At 41.4% G+C, this 16,543-nt stretch overlaps 2 protein-coding genes across 5 annotated transcripts in view; one reads left to right on the top strand and one right to left on the bottom strand.

Annotated features, from left to right (window-relative positions):
* Positions 1-7,859, top strand: part of CAPSL (calcyphosine like) — a 29,452-nt gene extending 21,593 nt beyond the window's left edge. For 3 of the 4 annotated variants that reach the window (XM_073543929.1, XM_073543931.1, XM_073543930.1), the window contains exons 4-6: positions 204-413; positions 2,574-2,677; positions 7,728-7,859. In XM_073543929.1, the coding sequence (XP_073400030.1) occupies positions 204-413; positions 2,574-2,675 (312 nt within the window). In that variant the 3' untranslated portion in view covers positions 2,676-2,677; positions 7,728-7,859. The remainder of the gene's footprint in view (positions 1-203; positions 414-2,573; positions 2,678-7,727) is intronic. The other variant, XM_073543932.1, reaches the window with a different exon arrangement.
* Positions 7,860-15,509: 7,650 nt separating this feature from the next.
* IL7R (interleukin 7 receptor) overlaps positions 15,510-16,543 on the bottom strand; it is a 96,921-nt gene continuing 95,887 nt past the window's right edge. Inside the window, exon 9 of the mRNA XM_073543928.1 lies at positions 15,510-16,371. Within this exon, the coding sequence (XP_073400029.1) occupies positions 15,910-16,371 (462 nt within the window). The 3' untranslated portion in view covers positions 15,510-15,909. The remainder of the gene's footprint in view (positions 16,372-16,543) is intronic.

The raw sequence follows: 16,543 nt of genomic DNA, 5'->3' as shown, positions 1-16,543 counted from the left end.
AGTATATATACGGTAGATGTGTTTCGCTCACAGAGCATAGTCTACACTGGATACAATAGTTTCCACTTCTCCACTGAGACCCGTTCTAAAACAGAAAAGAATAGAAATGAAAAGTCTATGAGAAAGTCATAAAACTTTTCATGTAGTCACTGATTAAAATAAACCACCCCTGGATTGTAGACTGCTACTTATGTATTTTCCAGCCGCCAATGTCAAATGCGAGGAAGGACATTATCATGCAGGCGTTTCGCAAGCTGGATAAAACTGGGGATGGGATCGTTACCATTGAGGATTTACGGGGCGTCTATAATGCAAAATACCATCCGAAGTATCAAAACGGGGAGTGGACGGAAGACCAAGTTTTTAGGACTTTTTTAGACAACTTTGACTCTCCGTATGAAAAAGACGGTCAGGTAAGTGGCTGCATGATTGGATCTTTTTCCTTTACAGATGGTATAAAAGATTTTAAAAATAAATGTTAGAATCATGAAATTCTGCAAAAAGCATCCAAAACGGGGTAGTATCTTAGTTATCATTGGATAATTATCATAATTGTGTGTTGTTTTCCCACCCAGGACAGGACGGTTTGCCATGTGTTTGCCCCTTTTTATTGACACTTGGACCAATTCTCTACCGCAGTACAGTTCCCCTGGGGAGGGGGGTCCTGCACAGACTCTCACCACCGTGACCTCCCTGATCTGGGCTGGGTCGCCTCTCTCCAGCTTTATATGCATCTCCCGTCACATCATCTTTAAAGTACCCCATTAGACAACCCCCCCATATCTCGGCTTCTCTTACCCCCCCCTGTGAATTGGAGGAAATTAAAGTCATACGTGAATGTTCAGGTTATAAATGGAACAGCCTCACAAGCACTTTCTTCATCCATGTCAGGAGTAGGATTTTAAGAGTAACAAAAATGTATTTGTTTTAATTATCGATCATCCTTTTGTAAAGTTATGAATATTTGTAATAATCTCCTTCAGGTTCTTTTTTTCTTCTATCTCCAACACCATGCTGAAAGTTCTGACTTATCTGCCTAGTTCATTGTGTCTTACTAGCTAAAATAGGAAAACAAAAAAATAACAATATGAAACTTTGAAGAGTAAGCAGTAAACTCTTTTTTTTAATTATTATTTAATTATTTATCAGCCTTTGTAAAGTTTATGATTATTTGTAAAATACTTTGTCAAGGGAACCGCCAGGGGATCACGCAGTTATCCCACCGCTGCCACCAGTTGTCATTAAAACAACTGGGGGATCATGCAGACACCCCCCACTGTTACCAAGTCAGAAACAGCACTTTGCCATCTCCAATTGTCAGGACAATTACACAATTGAGTGACGAGTGATGGAAGAGGTTGCGGCTGCTTCCACTACTAGGCCGCTTATTGGAGAACTCACAGTGAGTGTGTGGTCTATACCCCTCTGATTCCAGTACATGGAATATATATATATATATATATATATATACACACACACACACACACCCCGGTATGGTTACTGCCAACTCCACAATAACAAAATGAGCAATCATTTATACAGACCGAATGAACACCAGATACAGGTAGCGTATGGCTTTAGGGGTGCGGTTTACAGAACAAGGGGAACAGAGCTATTACATTTTATATGTTCAATCACTAAAGATAGGCATTGTTTATAAAAAAAATATACAAAGATGATACAAAATGGGGACAACACAATACAATATATACAGTTCCATAAAATAAAAAGTAATAACGAAAGAGAATTACTAAAACCGATGTTGCAGGAATGGCTCTTAGCTTCATGGAGGGAAGCACTCCACTTAGGATAATGGAACACTCTCACAGTAAACTATGTCTTCCAGAAATTAACAATGATATACATTCAAAATACCAATTTCTACTAGCTCAAAGGTATGCCCACATACCTCCCCTTGGTGAGCTCATATGGGGGCTGTTTGTGGGATGTGCTAGGTCTCTTAGAATTTTGGGATATATTTGCCCCTGGTGGTCCCAGGTGGTAGATATTGTCACCATGTTTCCTATCACGATTTTACCTTTCTATAGAGATGAAACATGGAATGGATAGCATCATCCATCGAATGCATTATGTTCGGCCCTTTGCTACAGCAGCAAAAATATATCTCCTATAAATATCGAATCAGTGCAAACCCCAATATTCATCACTGGTCACTGACTCCAAAAGGTCTGTGATGAGTGCTTTGAATAGAGGAAGCTCTTGCCTTGGAAGCGTACTTCTCCGCCCCTGAATAAACAAATCCTTGTTCTACGCTGTAATTACCTGGTTATTACAGGAGGTCCCTACTTCAATGGAGGTGGAAGTGTCAGCTCTTTTGCTTCTCTAGTTAAAATTAATCCCATATGTTCAATGTGATGGTGATATGTCCCCTCTCTGGAGATGTATTTATGGATATTTAATTTTTTTCTATTTGATTTTTCTGAATAACCATGCAACCCGTCTTATCATTAAATGTCACAACCTCTTCGTTCCTTTTTCTCCAGGTTTCCGGTTCCTAAGAATCTGCAAAGAAATAAGAAAATTGTATAATTCTTATTTTCTACCCGTAACAGGTGACCCCGGAAGAATTCACAAACTACTACGCTGGTGTCAGCGCTTCGATCGATACGGACGTTTACTTCATCACCATGATGAAGAACGCCTGGAAGCTATAAGTGTACGGGGTGACACGACATGAGCTTTATCACTAACCTATGACACTGCTTGCTGCTCGCTGGTTGTGGCATTTTCACGTGCACGCTTGTGTGACAAACACTCGCAAATTTGACTAACCTTCAGCAAATCATTGCATTCATTTATAGCATTTGTCAAGTTTTAAATTTTTTAATGCTTTTTTCATGATTATTTGGATTTTTCATGATTTTTTTGTCCTATTTCATAGCGGACACAGCAAGGGACAAATGGAGATGGTGGCGGAGGATTCCTCCCGGTACACTGATCTGAGTGGGAACCTTATGCTATTACTAGCATAGAGTCAATATGTATCATTAAACAATACTATAGATTAACCACTAGCCACCCTGGGCAGCCAGTGATAATCAACATTAACCCATTACCACCCTGAACCATCTTGGATAATGGATATCCTTTCTAACCTCATTATCCCTTTTAGACAACCCTTTCAGACCACCAGGAGCATAAAGGAAATATGACCACATAACCCCTAAATCGTCTTATGTAAAATAGTGGTACAATACTTTTAGAAAGAGGGGAAACAGATATTACTAGTTCTAATGATAAAACTAAAAAGTGTTTGAATGTGGCACCCAATAATCCAAAATTACCTTTAGAAAAGAATAGTATCGACATTAACAATCAGAAGTATTCACCTTCTTCCATTGCAAATTCGATTGGTTAGCAAATTGTACAAAACTTTCTGTTGTTTGCAATACACCAAAGAGACAAGAACATTGTAAAAAGATGAACACTGTGGCCTCCGGTGTGCGCGCCGATAAGGTGCCCTCTCCACTTCCTCCCTGCGTAGTCATCGCTAGGAACCGCACACCCCGGAGCCTGGAAGACATCATTAGCATAAAGACAGAATATAACATTTCTTAACAACAAGACCGACAAGACCATAATATAAGACATACAGGTAGGACTAGTAAAACATTTCTGTTACCTGTATGACCATATTAGTACGTCATATATGTCCCAAGGGGAGACCGATTCCCTTTAAAGGCCTTCAGCGAGAATTAGTGGCAGCAGACATTGAGGTTTCAACTTCCACATTAAGGAGATCTTCAGCTAATGTGGATCAGATATGTCTGGAAGAGGAAGAATTAAGTATATGATGAAAACAACACACTGCCTACAATAAAGCACAGTAGTGGTTTATTGATGTCTAAAGTGAAGCACAGCAGTGGCTTGGTGATGTCTGCAGTAAAGCATGGCGGTGGCTCAGTAATGCCTACAGTGAAGCAGGACAGTGGCTCGGTGATGCTTACCATGAAGAATAGCAACAGCTCAGAGATAACAAAAGTGGAGCATAGCTGTGGCTTGATGATGTCCACAGTGAAGTATGGTGGTGGTATGGTGAAGTCTACAGTGAAGTATGGTGTGGCTCAGTGATACTTACAGTGAAGCATGGTGCAGGCTTGGTGATGCCTACAGTGAAGAATGGAAGTGGCCTTCTGATGCCGACAGTGTAGCATGGTGGGAGGGTCTGTTATGCCTACAGTAAATCATGACGGCAGTTCTGTAATGCTTACATTGAAGCATTGCGAGGGCTCAGTGATGCCTACAGTACAGCATTGAGGGGGCTTGGTGATGCCTAAAATGATAATGGCAGGGACTTGGTGATGCCTACGGTGATAAATGGCAGTGGCTTAGTGATGCTTACAGTAAAGCATGTCAATGGCTTAGTGACGCTTTCAGTGAAGCATGGCAAGGGCTCGGTGATGCCTATAGTAAAGCATGGCGGGGCCTTGGTGATGCCTGCAGTGATGCATGGTGCTGGATAGGTCAGTGAAGCACAGTGAAGCAGAGTGATGGCTCGGTGATGTCTACAGTGAAGCATGGAAGTCGCTTGGTGATTGCCACAGTGAAACAGTGCAGAATGATGGAGGCTTGATTATGCCTCAAGTGTAGCATCGCACTGCATAGGTTATGCCTACTGTGAAGCAAGGCGGGCTTAGTGATGCCTACTGTGAAGCATAGCGGGTGCTCAGTGATGTTCTTGACTCTTTTTTGACATTGGAAACCTGCAGCGTGTGAAGAACAAGATGAATTCCATCAAGTATCAGGAAATACTAGGAGAAAACATCATGTATTCTAAGGAAACTGAAGCTTGGGTCTCATTGGATCTTCCAACAAGACCATCACAATCATACCTCAGAGTCCACCAAGTCTTGGATTCAGAACAAGTCCTAAAATATTATCGAGTGGCCAGCATAGTCACATGAACCAATAGAAAATCTTTGGAGAGATGTGAAGAAGGCGGTTGCAGCAGGAATCCCAGTAATATTAGTGACCTGGAGGTCATTGTCTATGAATACTAGGCTAAGACTCCTCAGGAATTGTTCCAGAGCTGTTGTCTGGCTATATACTGTATAATGTTTGCATCTGGTCATTACAGCCAGTGGGGCAGCAGGTCATAACAACCAGAGGAGCAGTAGGTCATAACAGCCAGTGGGGCAGCAGGTCATAACAGCCAGTGGGGCAGCAGGTCATAACAACCAGTGGGGCAGCAGGTCATAACAACCAGTGGGGCAGCAGGTCATAACAGCCAGTGGGGCAGCAGGTCATAACAGCCAGTGGGGCAGCAGGTCATAACAACCAGTGGGGCAGCAGGTCATAACAACCAGTGGGGCAGCAGGTCATAACAGCCAGTGGGGCAGCAGGTCATAACAACCAGTGGGGCAGCAGGTCATAACAGCCAGTAGGACAGCAGGTCATAACAGCCTGTGAGGCAGCAGGGCATAACAGCCAGAGGGGCTCTATTAAGTAGTAAATACACTTGTCATGAAGGGGTGAATAAACATGAGACTGCAGCAGTGATGTTTTGTGCTGAATTTGGAAACCTCTCAAAATATTAGAGGGGCTCAGCTATTTACATTGTTCTTAATTGATTGGTTTATTGAAAACAACAGAATGTTTGTAAACTTTTCTAATTAACTGAATTTGCAATGTGGGGGGGTGAATAATTTTGATTGTATGATTGACACTGGGTATTCAACTGTCTTTTATTGCTCCAAATAAAAATGAAAATCAAGAATAACTTTCATTAGAATATGCCTCCCGTTTTATGTCCGCAGCTCCTGTGCAGACCTTTCGAGACCTAAACTGATAATGGGGGTATTATAATCAATTTATACAAGCCATAATTTTTTATGTGTCCCTTGTGAATCCACCATAAAAAAAAAAAACACTAGTATTTTATCACAAAGGATAACGGCGTCAATAAACCCGCCAACAAAATCAGTGTTATAATTATTTACTGTTGCTTGTATATCGCCAACATATTCCGCAACGCGGTCACTATTCACACCAGTCCCTGTTTATTCGCAAAATCTCTATCCTAACCATTGATTTTGATTATTATTTACCATATACTCTAGATAATGGATTATTATTAACCCTTTATTTCTCATTAACAGGTTTTCTGGTCTGATCTGTTTAATGCTCTTTCATTCTCTTTAGTTGGTGCTGGGTCTTATAGAAATGTTTTTTTTTTTTCCTTTTATATTTCATTTATATTGCTGATCACTTCCAGCATGTCGGAAGAAATATATGCATGTGTCTAATAGATTATATGGAATGGTACAATCTGTGATGCCAGGCACAGACGCTCGGGTGGACGAGCCACAGTGTCTAGGTAGATGTCGCATTGGTGGAATTGTGTTTTTTTTTTTCTACGCCAAAGTGCAGTCAGTTAATATGCTCTTATTTCATTAACTCCCTCATGACCTTTTTTTTTGCGCCTTTCTCTTTGTTTTTTCTCCTCCCTTTTTTTTTTCCAAATTCCATAATTTTTTATTTTTTCCATCAATATAGCCATATGCAGGCTCTTTTATTTTTTCTATTTGCAAGACGATTTGTAGTTTTGAGTGACGCCATTAACATGCCGAAAAAAAATGGGACAAAAAATAAGTAAAAAAATAAATAAATAATAATAAAAAGGGACAAAAATAAGTTGAAAAAAAAAAAAAAAAAAAAAATAAAACATTTTTCGCCTTTGTTTTTTTTTTTGTTCACAATGTTCATTGTGCGGTAAAAATAACCTGGTAATGTGATTTATTTACGTCATTACCAAACTTAATTATAGTGCTAAAAGATAAGTTTTGTTCATGTCTCCATTTTCTGACATCTGTACTTTTTTTTTTTATATTTTTCTGCAGTTTAGATCTGACTTTTTTCGGACAAGATGATACCAAATGTGTTTATTTTTTTATTCCCTCATTTTCTAGTTGGGAAAAGGTGGGGGGGGGGAGTTTAACCTTTTTTATATATTTTTTTTATTAATAAAAAAAAATAATTTTATATTTTTTTGTTACAAATTTTTTTTTTCCTTAGGGAACTTGAATCTGCAACTTTTTTTATTTTTTTACGCCATAAAAGTGGCATAAAAGCTCACGCCGATCCACCCATTAAAGGGTTGTTCCCATCAAATCTGTTCATTGCTCCTAAAGAAGTGAATGTGAGATACGAGACCGGGACACGCTGTTTACGTCATTTTTATCCGTTTCCATGTAGACAGCTGCGTTTGGTGGATTTCGTGGCTACACCACAAGTGGGTGGTGCCCGGGCGCTGTTACTCATGAATTCCAAAGATGTAAATGTCCCTTTAATTTCGACCAGAAGATTGAATTTAGATGAAAACATTAGGCCGGGTTTATAAAAAAAAAAAAAACCCCAAAAACCTATGAAAATGGACAATTACTTTTAAGTCAATTTTTTTTCACAGTTTCTACATAGAATACGCTGAAATTCCTTAAGATATCACTTCTGAACAGAATCCGTCTCCTAAAATTAAAGAAAAATAATCGCTTTTATCTATAAAACCTTGAACAAAAATGGTGTAAAGGGAAAGAGCAACAACAGTTGCCCATAGCAACCAATCAGCTCTGTTCTTTCATTCTCAAAAGGGCTCCTGAGAAATGAAAGCTGCCGTCTGATTGGTTGCCATGGGCATCCTCGGCCTTGTTTTTCTTTTGCACCAGTTTTAAAGACTTTGACCCTAATTTTTTCTTTTTTTTCTTTTTCAGGTGACTAAAGAAGAATTCCTAAACTATTACTCGGGGGTGAGCGCGTCGATCGACAGCGATGTTTACTTTGTACTAATGATGAGGAACGCCTGGAAGTTGTGATAGACTGAAATATAGATCTATTTTTTTTTACTATTGTGTTTTTTTCAGTGTTGTTGTCGGGTTGTCAGAGACATTACTTACCTTTTTGGTTAGCGCCTTTCACTGTTCCTTTAAAGATTTGAGGTTATAAACTATAATGTCGCTATGTCTCTCATTGGGTAAAGAATTGGACATGGACTTTGCAGGTGACATTTTGAGTTAAAATGATTGACTTTAACATATAGTAGGCCTCGTTTATTAAAACTGGTCCCAACCCTGGATATTTGGGACCTTAAGGACATGGTTTTACCAATTTTTAGTGCATTTTAAGGTGTCGATTTTGAAAAATATGGCTGCCTTCTTCCAGTAACAGCGCCCCCCATGTCCTTAGGTAGTGCCTGGTATTGCAGCTCAACACTATTCATTTCAGTGCAACTGCAGTTCCAAACATAACCTGTAGATTTGTATTCACTATTATCAAAAAATTTATTTTTGATATTACAAGGATCAAATTTCTCCATGATTCCCAATACACAAGTTCTATCTTCTCTATTGCATATCTGGCAGTCATTATAGACCTGGAACTTGGGTCTAAGGGGTAACGTTTCTCCTTGTGGAGAGTGACATGTCAAGCCTGGGATGTCAGAGTGAGGAGACTTAGGGTATGTGCCCACGATCAGTTAATGCTGCGGGTTTGATGCTGCTCACTTTTGCAGCGTCCATCTGTTACAGCATAGTGGTTGGGATTTCAAGAAACACCTGCAGATCGCCCCCCGGAGACGGGCATGCGGTGCGTCCCTCCAGAGCGCAGCATGTCAATTTCTCTTGCGGAGATGCTTGAACTCTAGCGTCACCTATTGGTAGCAGCGATCTTAAAAGTCAACATCAACCCTTTTAGCAAGCCTAAAGCCAAACCATAATCTTAATTTGCAGACTCGGTGTTTCGGGATATTGCTTCTCATCAGTGCAAAGTATGAGATCTGATTTGTCAAGGTGAGAGGCTCTGGATTGTGGTCTAAGGGGTAATGTTTAACATTTCTCCTTGTGGAGAGTGACATGTCAAGTCTGGCATGTCAGAGTGAGGAGGCTTTAAATCTATGTTTGTGCCTCTGGGAGATTAAATATGCAAATTGTCTTTTCAGGGAGGAAGAGAACTTGAAATCTAGCCCCACCTATTGCAACCAGCGATCCTAAAAATTAATATCGAGCCTTACAATATGACTTACAATAGACGTCAAACCAGAATCTCAATTTGGAGATTCCTGTTGGAAGCAGCAATCCTGAAATTCAACTGCCCAATCACTCAGGAAGTGAATGCAATACAGGGGTTGTCCAGGATTAGACAAAGATGGCTTCCTTCTTCAAAAAAAAAAAAAAGCGCCACTGCTGATGGTATTGCAGCTTAGTTATATTGAAATGAATGGGACAAATCTGCAATACCACATTCAGCCTGTTGATGGGGGAGGTGCTGTTGTTTTTGAAGAAGGCAGCCATGTTCATCTAGTCCCATACAACCTTTGTAAATGGCTACAGTGGCCTGTAAAAGTTTGGGCACCCCTGGTCAAAATTACGGTTATTGTGAACAGTTAAGCAAGATGAAGATGAAATGATCTCTAAAAGGCCTAAAGTTACAGATGACACATTTCCTTTGTATTTTAGGCAAAAAAATGTCCTTTTTATATTTTAAACATTACAAAAAGGAAAATGGCACAATGCCAAATTTTGGGCACCCTTGGAGATTTGTGTGCACAGATAACTTTGACCAAGGTTTCAGACCTTAATTAGCCTGTTAGGACTTGTTCACCATCATCGTTAGGAAAGGCCAGATGATGCAAATTTGCCAGCTTTATAAAATCCTGGCATCCTCTATCCTTGTGCCAAAAAACAGCAGCCATGGGTTCTTCTAAGCAGCTGCCTAGCACTCTGAAAATGGAAATGGTGGAGGCCCGCAAAGCAGGCTATAAGAAGAAAGCAAAGTGTTTTCAAGCTGCTCATTCCTCAGTTCTAATTGTAATTTAGAAATGGCAGTTACCAGGAACAGTGGAGGTCAAGATAAGGTCTGGAAGACCAAGCAAAATATCAGTGAGAGCTGCTTGTAGGATTGCTAGAGAGGCAAATCAAAACCCCCGCTTGAATGCAAAAGACCTTCAGAAAGATTTAGCAGACTCTGGAGTTGTGGTACTTTGTTCTACTGTTTAGAGACACCTGCACAAATACACAAATATAGTCTTCATGGAAGGTCATCAGAAGAAAACCTCTTCTATGTCCTCACCATAAAATTTAGCATCAAATGTATGCAAAAGAAAATCTAAACAAGCCTGATGCATTGTGGAATCAAGTCCTGTGGAACGATGAGGATAAAATAGAATTCTGTGTCCACAATGATCAAAAGGTATGTGTGGAGAAAAAAGGGCACAGAATTTCAGGAAAAGAACATCTCGCCAACTGTTAAGCATGGTGGTAGATCAATCTATGCTTTGGGTTTGTTTTGCAGCCAATGGCACAGGGAACATTTCACTGGTAGATGGAAGAATGGATTCAATGAAATTTCAACAAATTCTTGATGAAAACATAGTACTGAAAAAAAGGTGACGGTGAAAAGAAGAAGAGGATGGCTTCTACTAATGGAGAATGAACCTAAACACACGTCACAATCCACAATAGACGACCTCAAAAGGCGCAAACTGAAGGTTTTACAATGGCCCTCACAGTCCCCTCATCTGAACATCATTGAAAATCTGTGGCTAGACCTCAAAATAGCAGAGGATGGAAGACAACCCAGGAATCTCACAGAACAGGAGGAGTTCTCCAAGGAAGAATGGATGAAAATCCCTCAAACAAGAGTTGAAAGACTCTTGTCTGGCTACAAAAAGAGTTTACAAGCTGTGATACTTGAAAAAGGGGGTGCTACTGGGTACTAACCATGCAGGGTGCATAAAGTTTCCCACCCGTCCATTTTCATTTTTGTAGTTTTTAACATTTAAATGATGAAAATACGGTACCTGTGTTTTTGCCTAAAATACAAAGGAAATGTGTCATCTGTCACTTTAGGAGTTTTAGAAATAATTTAATCTTGAACTTGCTTAACTTCTCACAATAACAGTTATTTTGACCAGGGGCGCCCAAACTTTTCCATGTCACTGCATATATTCTATATTTTATTGATCGGTCTTTTGTGACACTTTATTAGGAATTTTATAATTCTTGCTTTATTTTTTCATTATGAGGCTTTTGATAAGAAAGAAAATATGCATTTTTTTTCTAGTAATCACACTAAAATACATTTTGTGCTTGTACTCACAATCACCCAATGTTGTTTTTTTAATATATTACTATGAAAGTTTAGGGTCAGGTCTAGTAGTGAAGCAATGGTTGATTTGCGATGAGTGGTCAGAGGGTGTCCCTCAAAGTGATGTCCATGTACGTAATCGTGGTGTACCGCTTTACATGGTTGGTTTTTGTTTACATAGGCATAAATGAGCGGACCATCGCGATAATTAGAGTACAGCAGTGTATTGCAGTAGAGGTTTGAAGGACGGAAGCATTATCGTAGCAGTAGGGTGCATGAGCAAAGAAAAGCGGTGCACACCAGCCAAAAATTGTGAATTGCTGTACAGGACACCATAGTACTGCTGATTAGTGGTGGCAGCAGGATCAGACCTAACAATAGGTTGTTAATGCAAAATCCCTGAAAGGTGACCTAAAATGTTGAATATTGGACAAAAGATGGAAGTATACGCCCCATCCTTCATTGGAAGTCTGTGACACAGCGCTCCAGATAGATATTTTTGCCTTAATGTTAGAGAGGGAAAATGTAGATCCATAAAAGCAGCATGAGCCCCTCCATTATTGACTCACATGATGTAGCGCTGGAGGAGGGGGAACACACTGGATGCTTCTATGTCACAAATTTAAAAATAATTTTTTCATTGATCTGTCACTCTGGGCACTGGCTGGTTTCACTTAATAGGTTAACATCGGGTGTTATATACTGTATATACATAGATATATATATATATCTATGTATATAATAGTCTTATTCTGTCTGTCTGTCTGTAACCGAAATCCTACGTCGTTGATTGGTTGAGGCCTGGCGGCTGCGACCAATCAGCGTCAGGCGCAGTGCGCAGGCGCAGTCTGGAATTCGAAGGACGCATGCCACTACTAGCGCCGCTAATCTCCCAACGGTTGCCGCGGGTCATCTCCGGCCACACGCACGTCAGCGGCGATGCAGCCGGGGGATGACCGGCGCTAGCCGGTACCCAGGGTCCGGAGGAGAGGAGACTCATCCGGACACTGGGTACCATAAAAATGTAAAAAATAGAATTAAAATAAAAATAGTGATCTACTCACCATCCGACGGCCCCCGGACTCTGTCCCTCCTCTCCACGCTCCCGGCATCTTCCGGTCCCAGTAATGCTTTGCGCCAAAGCCCACTGATGACATCGCGCTCTCGTGAGAGTGACATCAGCAGCGGTCCTTGGCGCAAAGCATTCCTGGGAATGGAAGATGCCGGGAGCGTGGAGAGGAGGGACAGAGTCTGGGGGCCGTCGGGTGGTGAGTATATCACTATTTTTTATTTTAATCTTGCGCTGGCCATATTCTAGAACAGGGTTCCCCAACTCCAGTCCTCAAGGCCCACCAACAGATCGTGTTTTCAGGATTTCCTTAGTATTGCTCTGGTGATAATTGCATCACCTGTGCAAAACAAAAGAAATCCTGAAAACATGATCTGTTGGTGGGCCTTGAGGACTGGAGTTGGGGAACCTATTCTAGAGTACCCGATGCTTTAGAATCGGGCCACCATCTAGTGTATATATATATTACACCCTCTTGTTGCCTGGTTGGGTTTTCCATAGCACAGGCCTTCATGGATCACATCTAATGTCTATGCAGATGTGTATTTTTTTTGCACGTCATTGTAGAATTATTTGCCGTGTAATTTATATGGCCCCAGATTGTATTACAGTAGTTGTGAATGCTTTATTATTTGTGTCTCCAGTATCTGCCAATATTATTGATCATGATTGTAGACGGTGTCAGTCCCTGTGTAATATAATAATATGCATAAAATTCAGATACTAAGTTAACAGGCATTCATCCAGTTTTGGAAGCCGTGAAGATTAAATGCGTGTTCTGTCTGTTTAAGGATTACGCTGCTGCGTTCGCGCCATCTCTTAACATCTCCCAAAATATAATGGTCTTTCTTGAAGACCATTATATCTTCATCTGCTCCCATACTGTCTCGCCCTATCGAGGAGGTGTAACCAGATCACATCTATCAGAAAGTTCTAAAGATTCCTCAGAATGATGCCATAGAGGCCCAGGAGAGGCTGCAGGCCGTGCTCAGCGCAGCAGCACGCGTGTCACGGGCAATGTATAATCTTGGGGACAGGATGACTGATTGGCTGTAAATGTGATTACAGGGGAAAATTCCTATGGGAAACTATGGTTTTATTACAATGTCTACCTTTACATCTCCATTATAGATGTTTTAGTCTGATCAGGGGTGTCAGGATCGGCACTGGTTACTGGAATGCTGGCGCTGTTGCCCTGTCTCATGCTGTAGAACTTTCGGGCACCACGATATTCCACTATCTGGCAGCAATATTCAGCCCTGATCATCCTGGTTCATGACCACATTACCAAAATGACGTAATGTGGGAATCAGGGAGACCTCCGCTTTTTCCGGGAGCCTCCTAGACATATCAGGAAAATTGGCAGAATCCTATGGACAGAATTCCGCGCCCCCATATAGATAAGCCACACCTATGTGCTGCCATTGAGCCAAGCCCCCGCCCAACGGCGCCGTCACGTGTAATCACAAACATCTGGTCCATCGATATATTTACTATAACAATGATACAATCGTATTCACACAGATGACGATACACAAAAATACATTCACAATATGCTGCAAGACATAAGAATACAGTCCAGCACGGCAGAAATACATTCAGCAGGTAGAGGTACAGTATACAGCTATATCTCTATATAATGCCGTCCATAGTGAGCGGAGCAAGTCTAATATGTAAGAACATCCGGTATGTATCCCCAGAGCAGCAAATCCTAAGATCAGAGATTTATAACTCTCAGCATGTCACTGTCAGGGAGTTATAGTTTTGCAGCCGAGGAACCACCACTTTCCTAAAATGATGATTCACCACTACAATTCTGAGCGTTGTATTTTTTCTATGTATCTTTATTAGTACCAAAGTCCTTTTTTTTTCTGATACAGAGCTCCAAATCCCCTGCATAGATATAGAATTATGTTTTACAATTCTGTCTGCAGCCACCACCAGGGGGAGCTCCCAGTATACCGAGATACATGATAAGATCCTGTCTGCAGCCACCACTAGGGGGAGCTCCCTGTATACAGAGATACATAAGATTCTGTCTGCAGCCACCACTAGGGGGAGCTGCCTGCATACAGAGATACATGATATCCTGTCTGCAGCCACCACTAGGGGGAGCTCCCTGTATACAGAGATACATGATAAGATCCTGTCTGCAGCCACCACTAGGGGGAGCTCCCTGTATACAGAGATACATGATAAGATTCTGTCTGCAGCCTCCACTAGGGGGAGCTCCCTGTATACAGAGATATATGATAAGATCCTGTCTGCAGACACCACTGGGGGAGCTCCCTGTATATAGAGATACATGATAAGATCCTGTCTGCAGTCACCACTAGGGGGAGCTGCCTGTATACAGAGATACATGATAAGATCCTGTCTGCAGCCACCACTAGGGGGAGCTGCCTGTATACAGAGATACATGATAAGATCCTGTCTGCAGCCACCACTAGGGGGAGCTCCCTGTACACAGAGCTACATGATAAGATCCTGTCTGCAGCCACCACTAGGGGGAGCTCCCTGTATACACAGATACATGATAAGATCCTGTCTGCAGCCACCACTAGGGGGAGCTCCCTGTATACAGAGATACATGATAAGATCCTGTCTGCAGCCACCACTAGGGGGAGCTCCCTGTATACAGAGATACATGATAAGATCATGTCTGCAGCCACCACTAGGGGGAGCTCCCTATATACAGAGATACATAAGATCCTGTCTGCAGCCACCACTAGGGGGAGCTCCCTGTATACAGAGATACATAAGATCCTGTCTGCAGCCACCACTAGGGGGAGCTCCCTGTATACAGAGATACATGATAAGTAGATTTCGCCTGCAAGCACCATAAGTGAGAGCTCTGTGCACACAGTATGCATGTATTGGACTCCTTAGCTCCCTCTAGTGTCTGCAGGCATCCAGAATCATCGTATTTACTTCTATGATCATGCATGGCATTAGGAGCCCTTTATGAAAAACATGGAGCTCTCTACATAGAATTTTGTACATAGTGGTTAAAGGTGGAGATTAACTTTAATGGGGATCATGTTTTTTTTACTTCTACCTAGCAGCTTTAGTTTGAAAACAAATGTCTGAGCACAGCAGCCTACATAAGCTAGTATATGTCTGTATACAAAACTTCAAAATATTTTACTATTGTCAATTCAGATGCTCTTACTGATAAAATGATGGCTGCCCACAGCCACCACTAGGGGGAGCTCGCTGTGTATGACGCATACACTGGATTTAATGATAGCAGTATCGAGGCATGGTACAGCCTGAAACATTGACATGAGTTTGTTGAACAGCACTCCCTGTGGTCAGGTGGGGTATTGCAAGTTCTTATATTAAATTCATATATAAATTGCAATATCACACCTGTCCACAGGGAGTGCTGTTCAGCAGACTTATTTTATTGAATATATATAGTCAGAACAGAAATATGAGGACCTTATAAGCAATAGCAGGAGCTGATCTAACTAATTAGAAGGCGATGCACATATTTTTGGTATCTTTCATGCATCCACAATTTATGTAAAAGGTCAGTTGCTCTTTCTCTGACCATTAGCAGCTAATATGAAACATTCAGTGATGTGAAGTAGTGGAGTGGTGGTCAGATTACCAGATACCAGCACGGTGCACATGGAGAATTGTGCATTTCCAAGGGCTCCCCCTTGTGGCTGCATGGAGAAGTACTGCACCAAGTCTGACTATTACTCAGGTTATAATATGATCCCTTAGGTGAAGCATTAGCAGGTACTTTTGGGGACTTGCTTTACTGCACTGCTGGGCGTCTTGAAGGCAGACATAGCAATATAAATATCTTCCCAGCATAAGCCCTTTGGTCCAGGATGTCTTGCGGTCACAGGTGCGAGTCCATCGCTGACATTTGATGGGCTGCATTTCTCAGAGACGCCATCAGCAGGTAGCAGCTCCATAGTGGCAGATTTTAGCGAATTCTCCAATGTGTTTTCTCCATTATCTGCCAGATTCTCGCTTATTCCTGTATGATTAGCATTAGTGAGGGATCTGCTGCTGCCCTCTGCAGGAGACAGGTTGGTAGTACAGGTAGTGGCGGATGGGATTTCCATGCAACGGCCTGCGATGCAGAATTCGTCGTTGTCTTCCGTGATCTCTGGCGCTTTAATGTAATCTATTTTATTTATGGGAATGATTTCGTAGTAATGAGGATTGAAGCTTATGTGGATGTTCTGTAAAACAACATTAAAGAATCAATTGATTTCCTATTGCCTTCTATTCTCTTACCGTTTTGTGTATACAGCCCCCATGAAGGTCTGTGAGTCCATGAAGAGTTTTAGCAGTACTCATAGGCCTTCTAAATGAGTGAATGGACAAGCAGGACTCACAGGCTTTCTCTATGAG

The sequence above is a fragment of the Dendrobates tinctorius genome, unplaced genomic scaffold (assembly GCF_039654945.1).
Source record: "Dendrobates tinctorius isolate UK_male_01 unplaced genomic scaffold, ASM3965494v1 ptg000135l, whole genome shotgun sequence".
Lineage (NCBI taxonomy): Eukaryota > Metazoa > Chordata > Amphibia > Anura > Dendrobatidae > Dendrobates > Dendrobates tinctorius.
The sequence above is the reverse complement of the archived record's forward strand: the minus strand, read 5'-3'. Positions and strand labels throughout refer to the sequence as shown.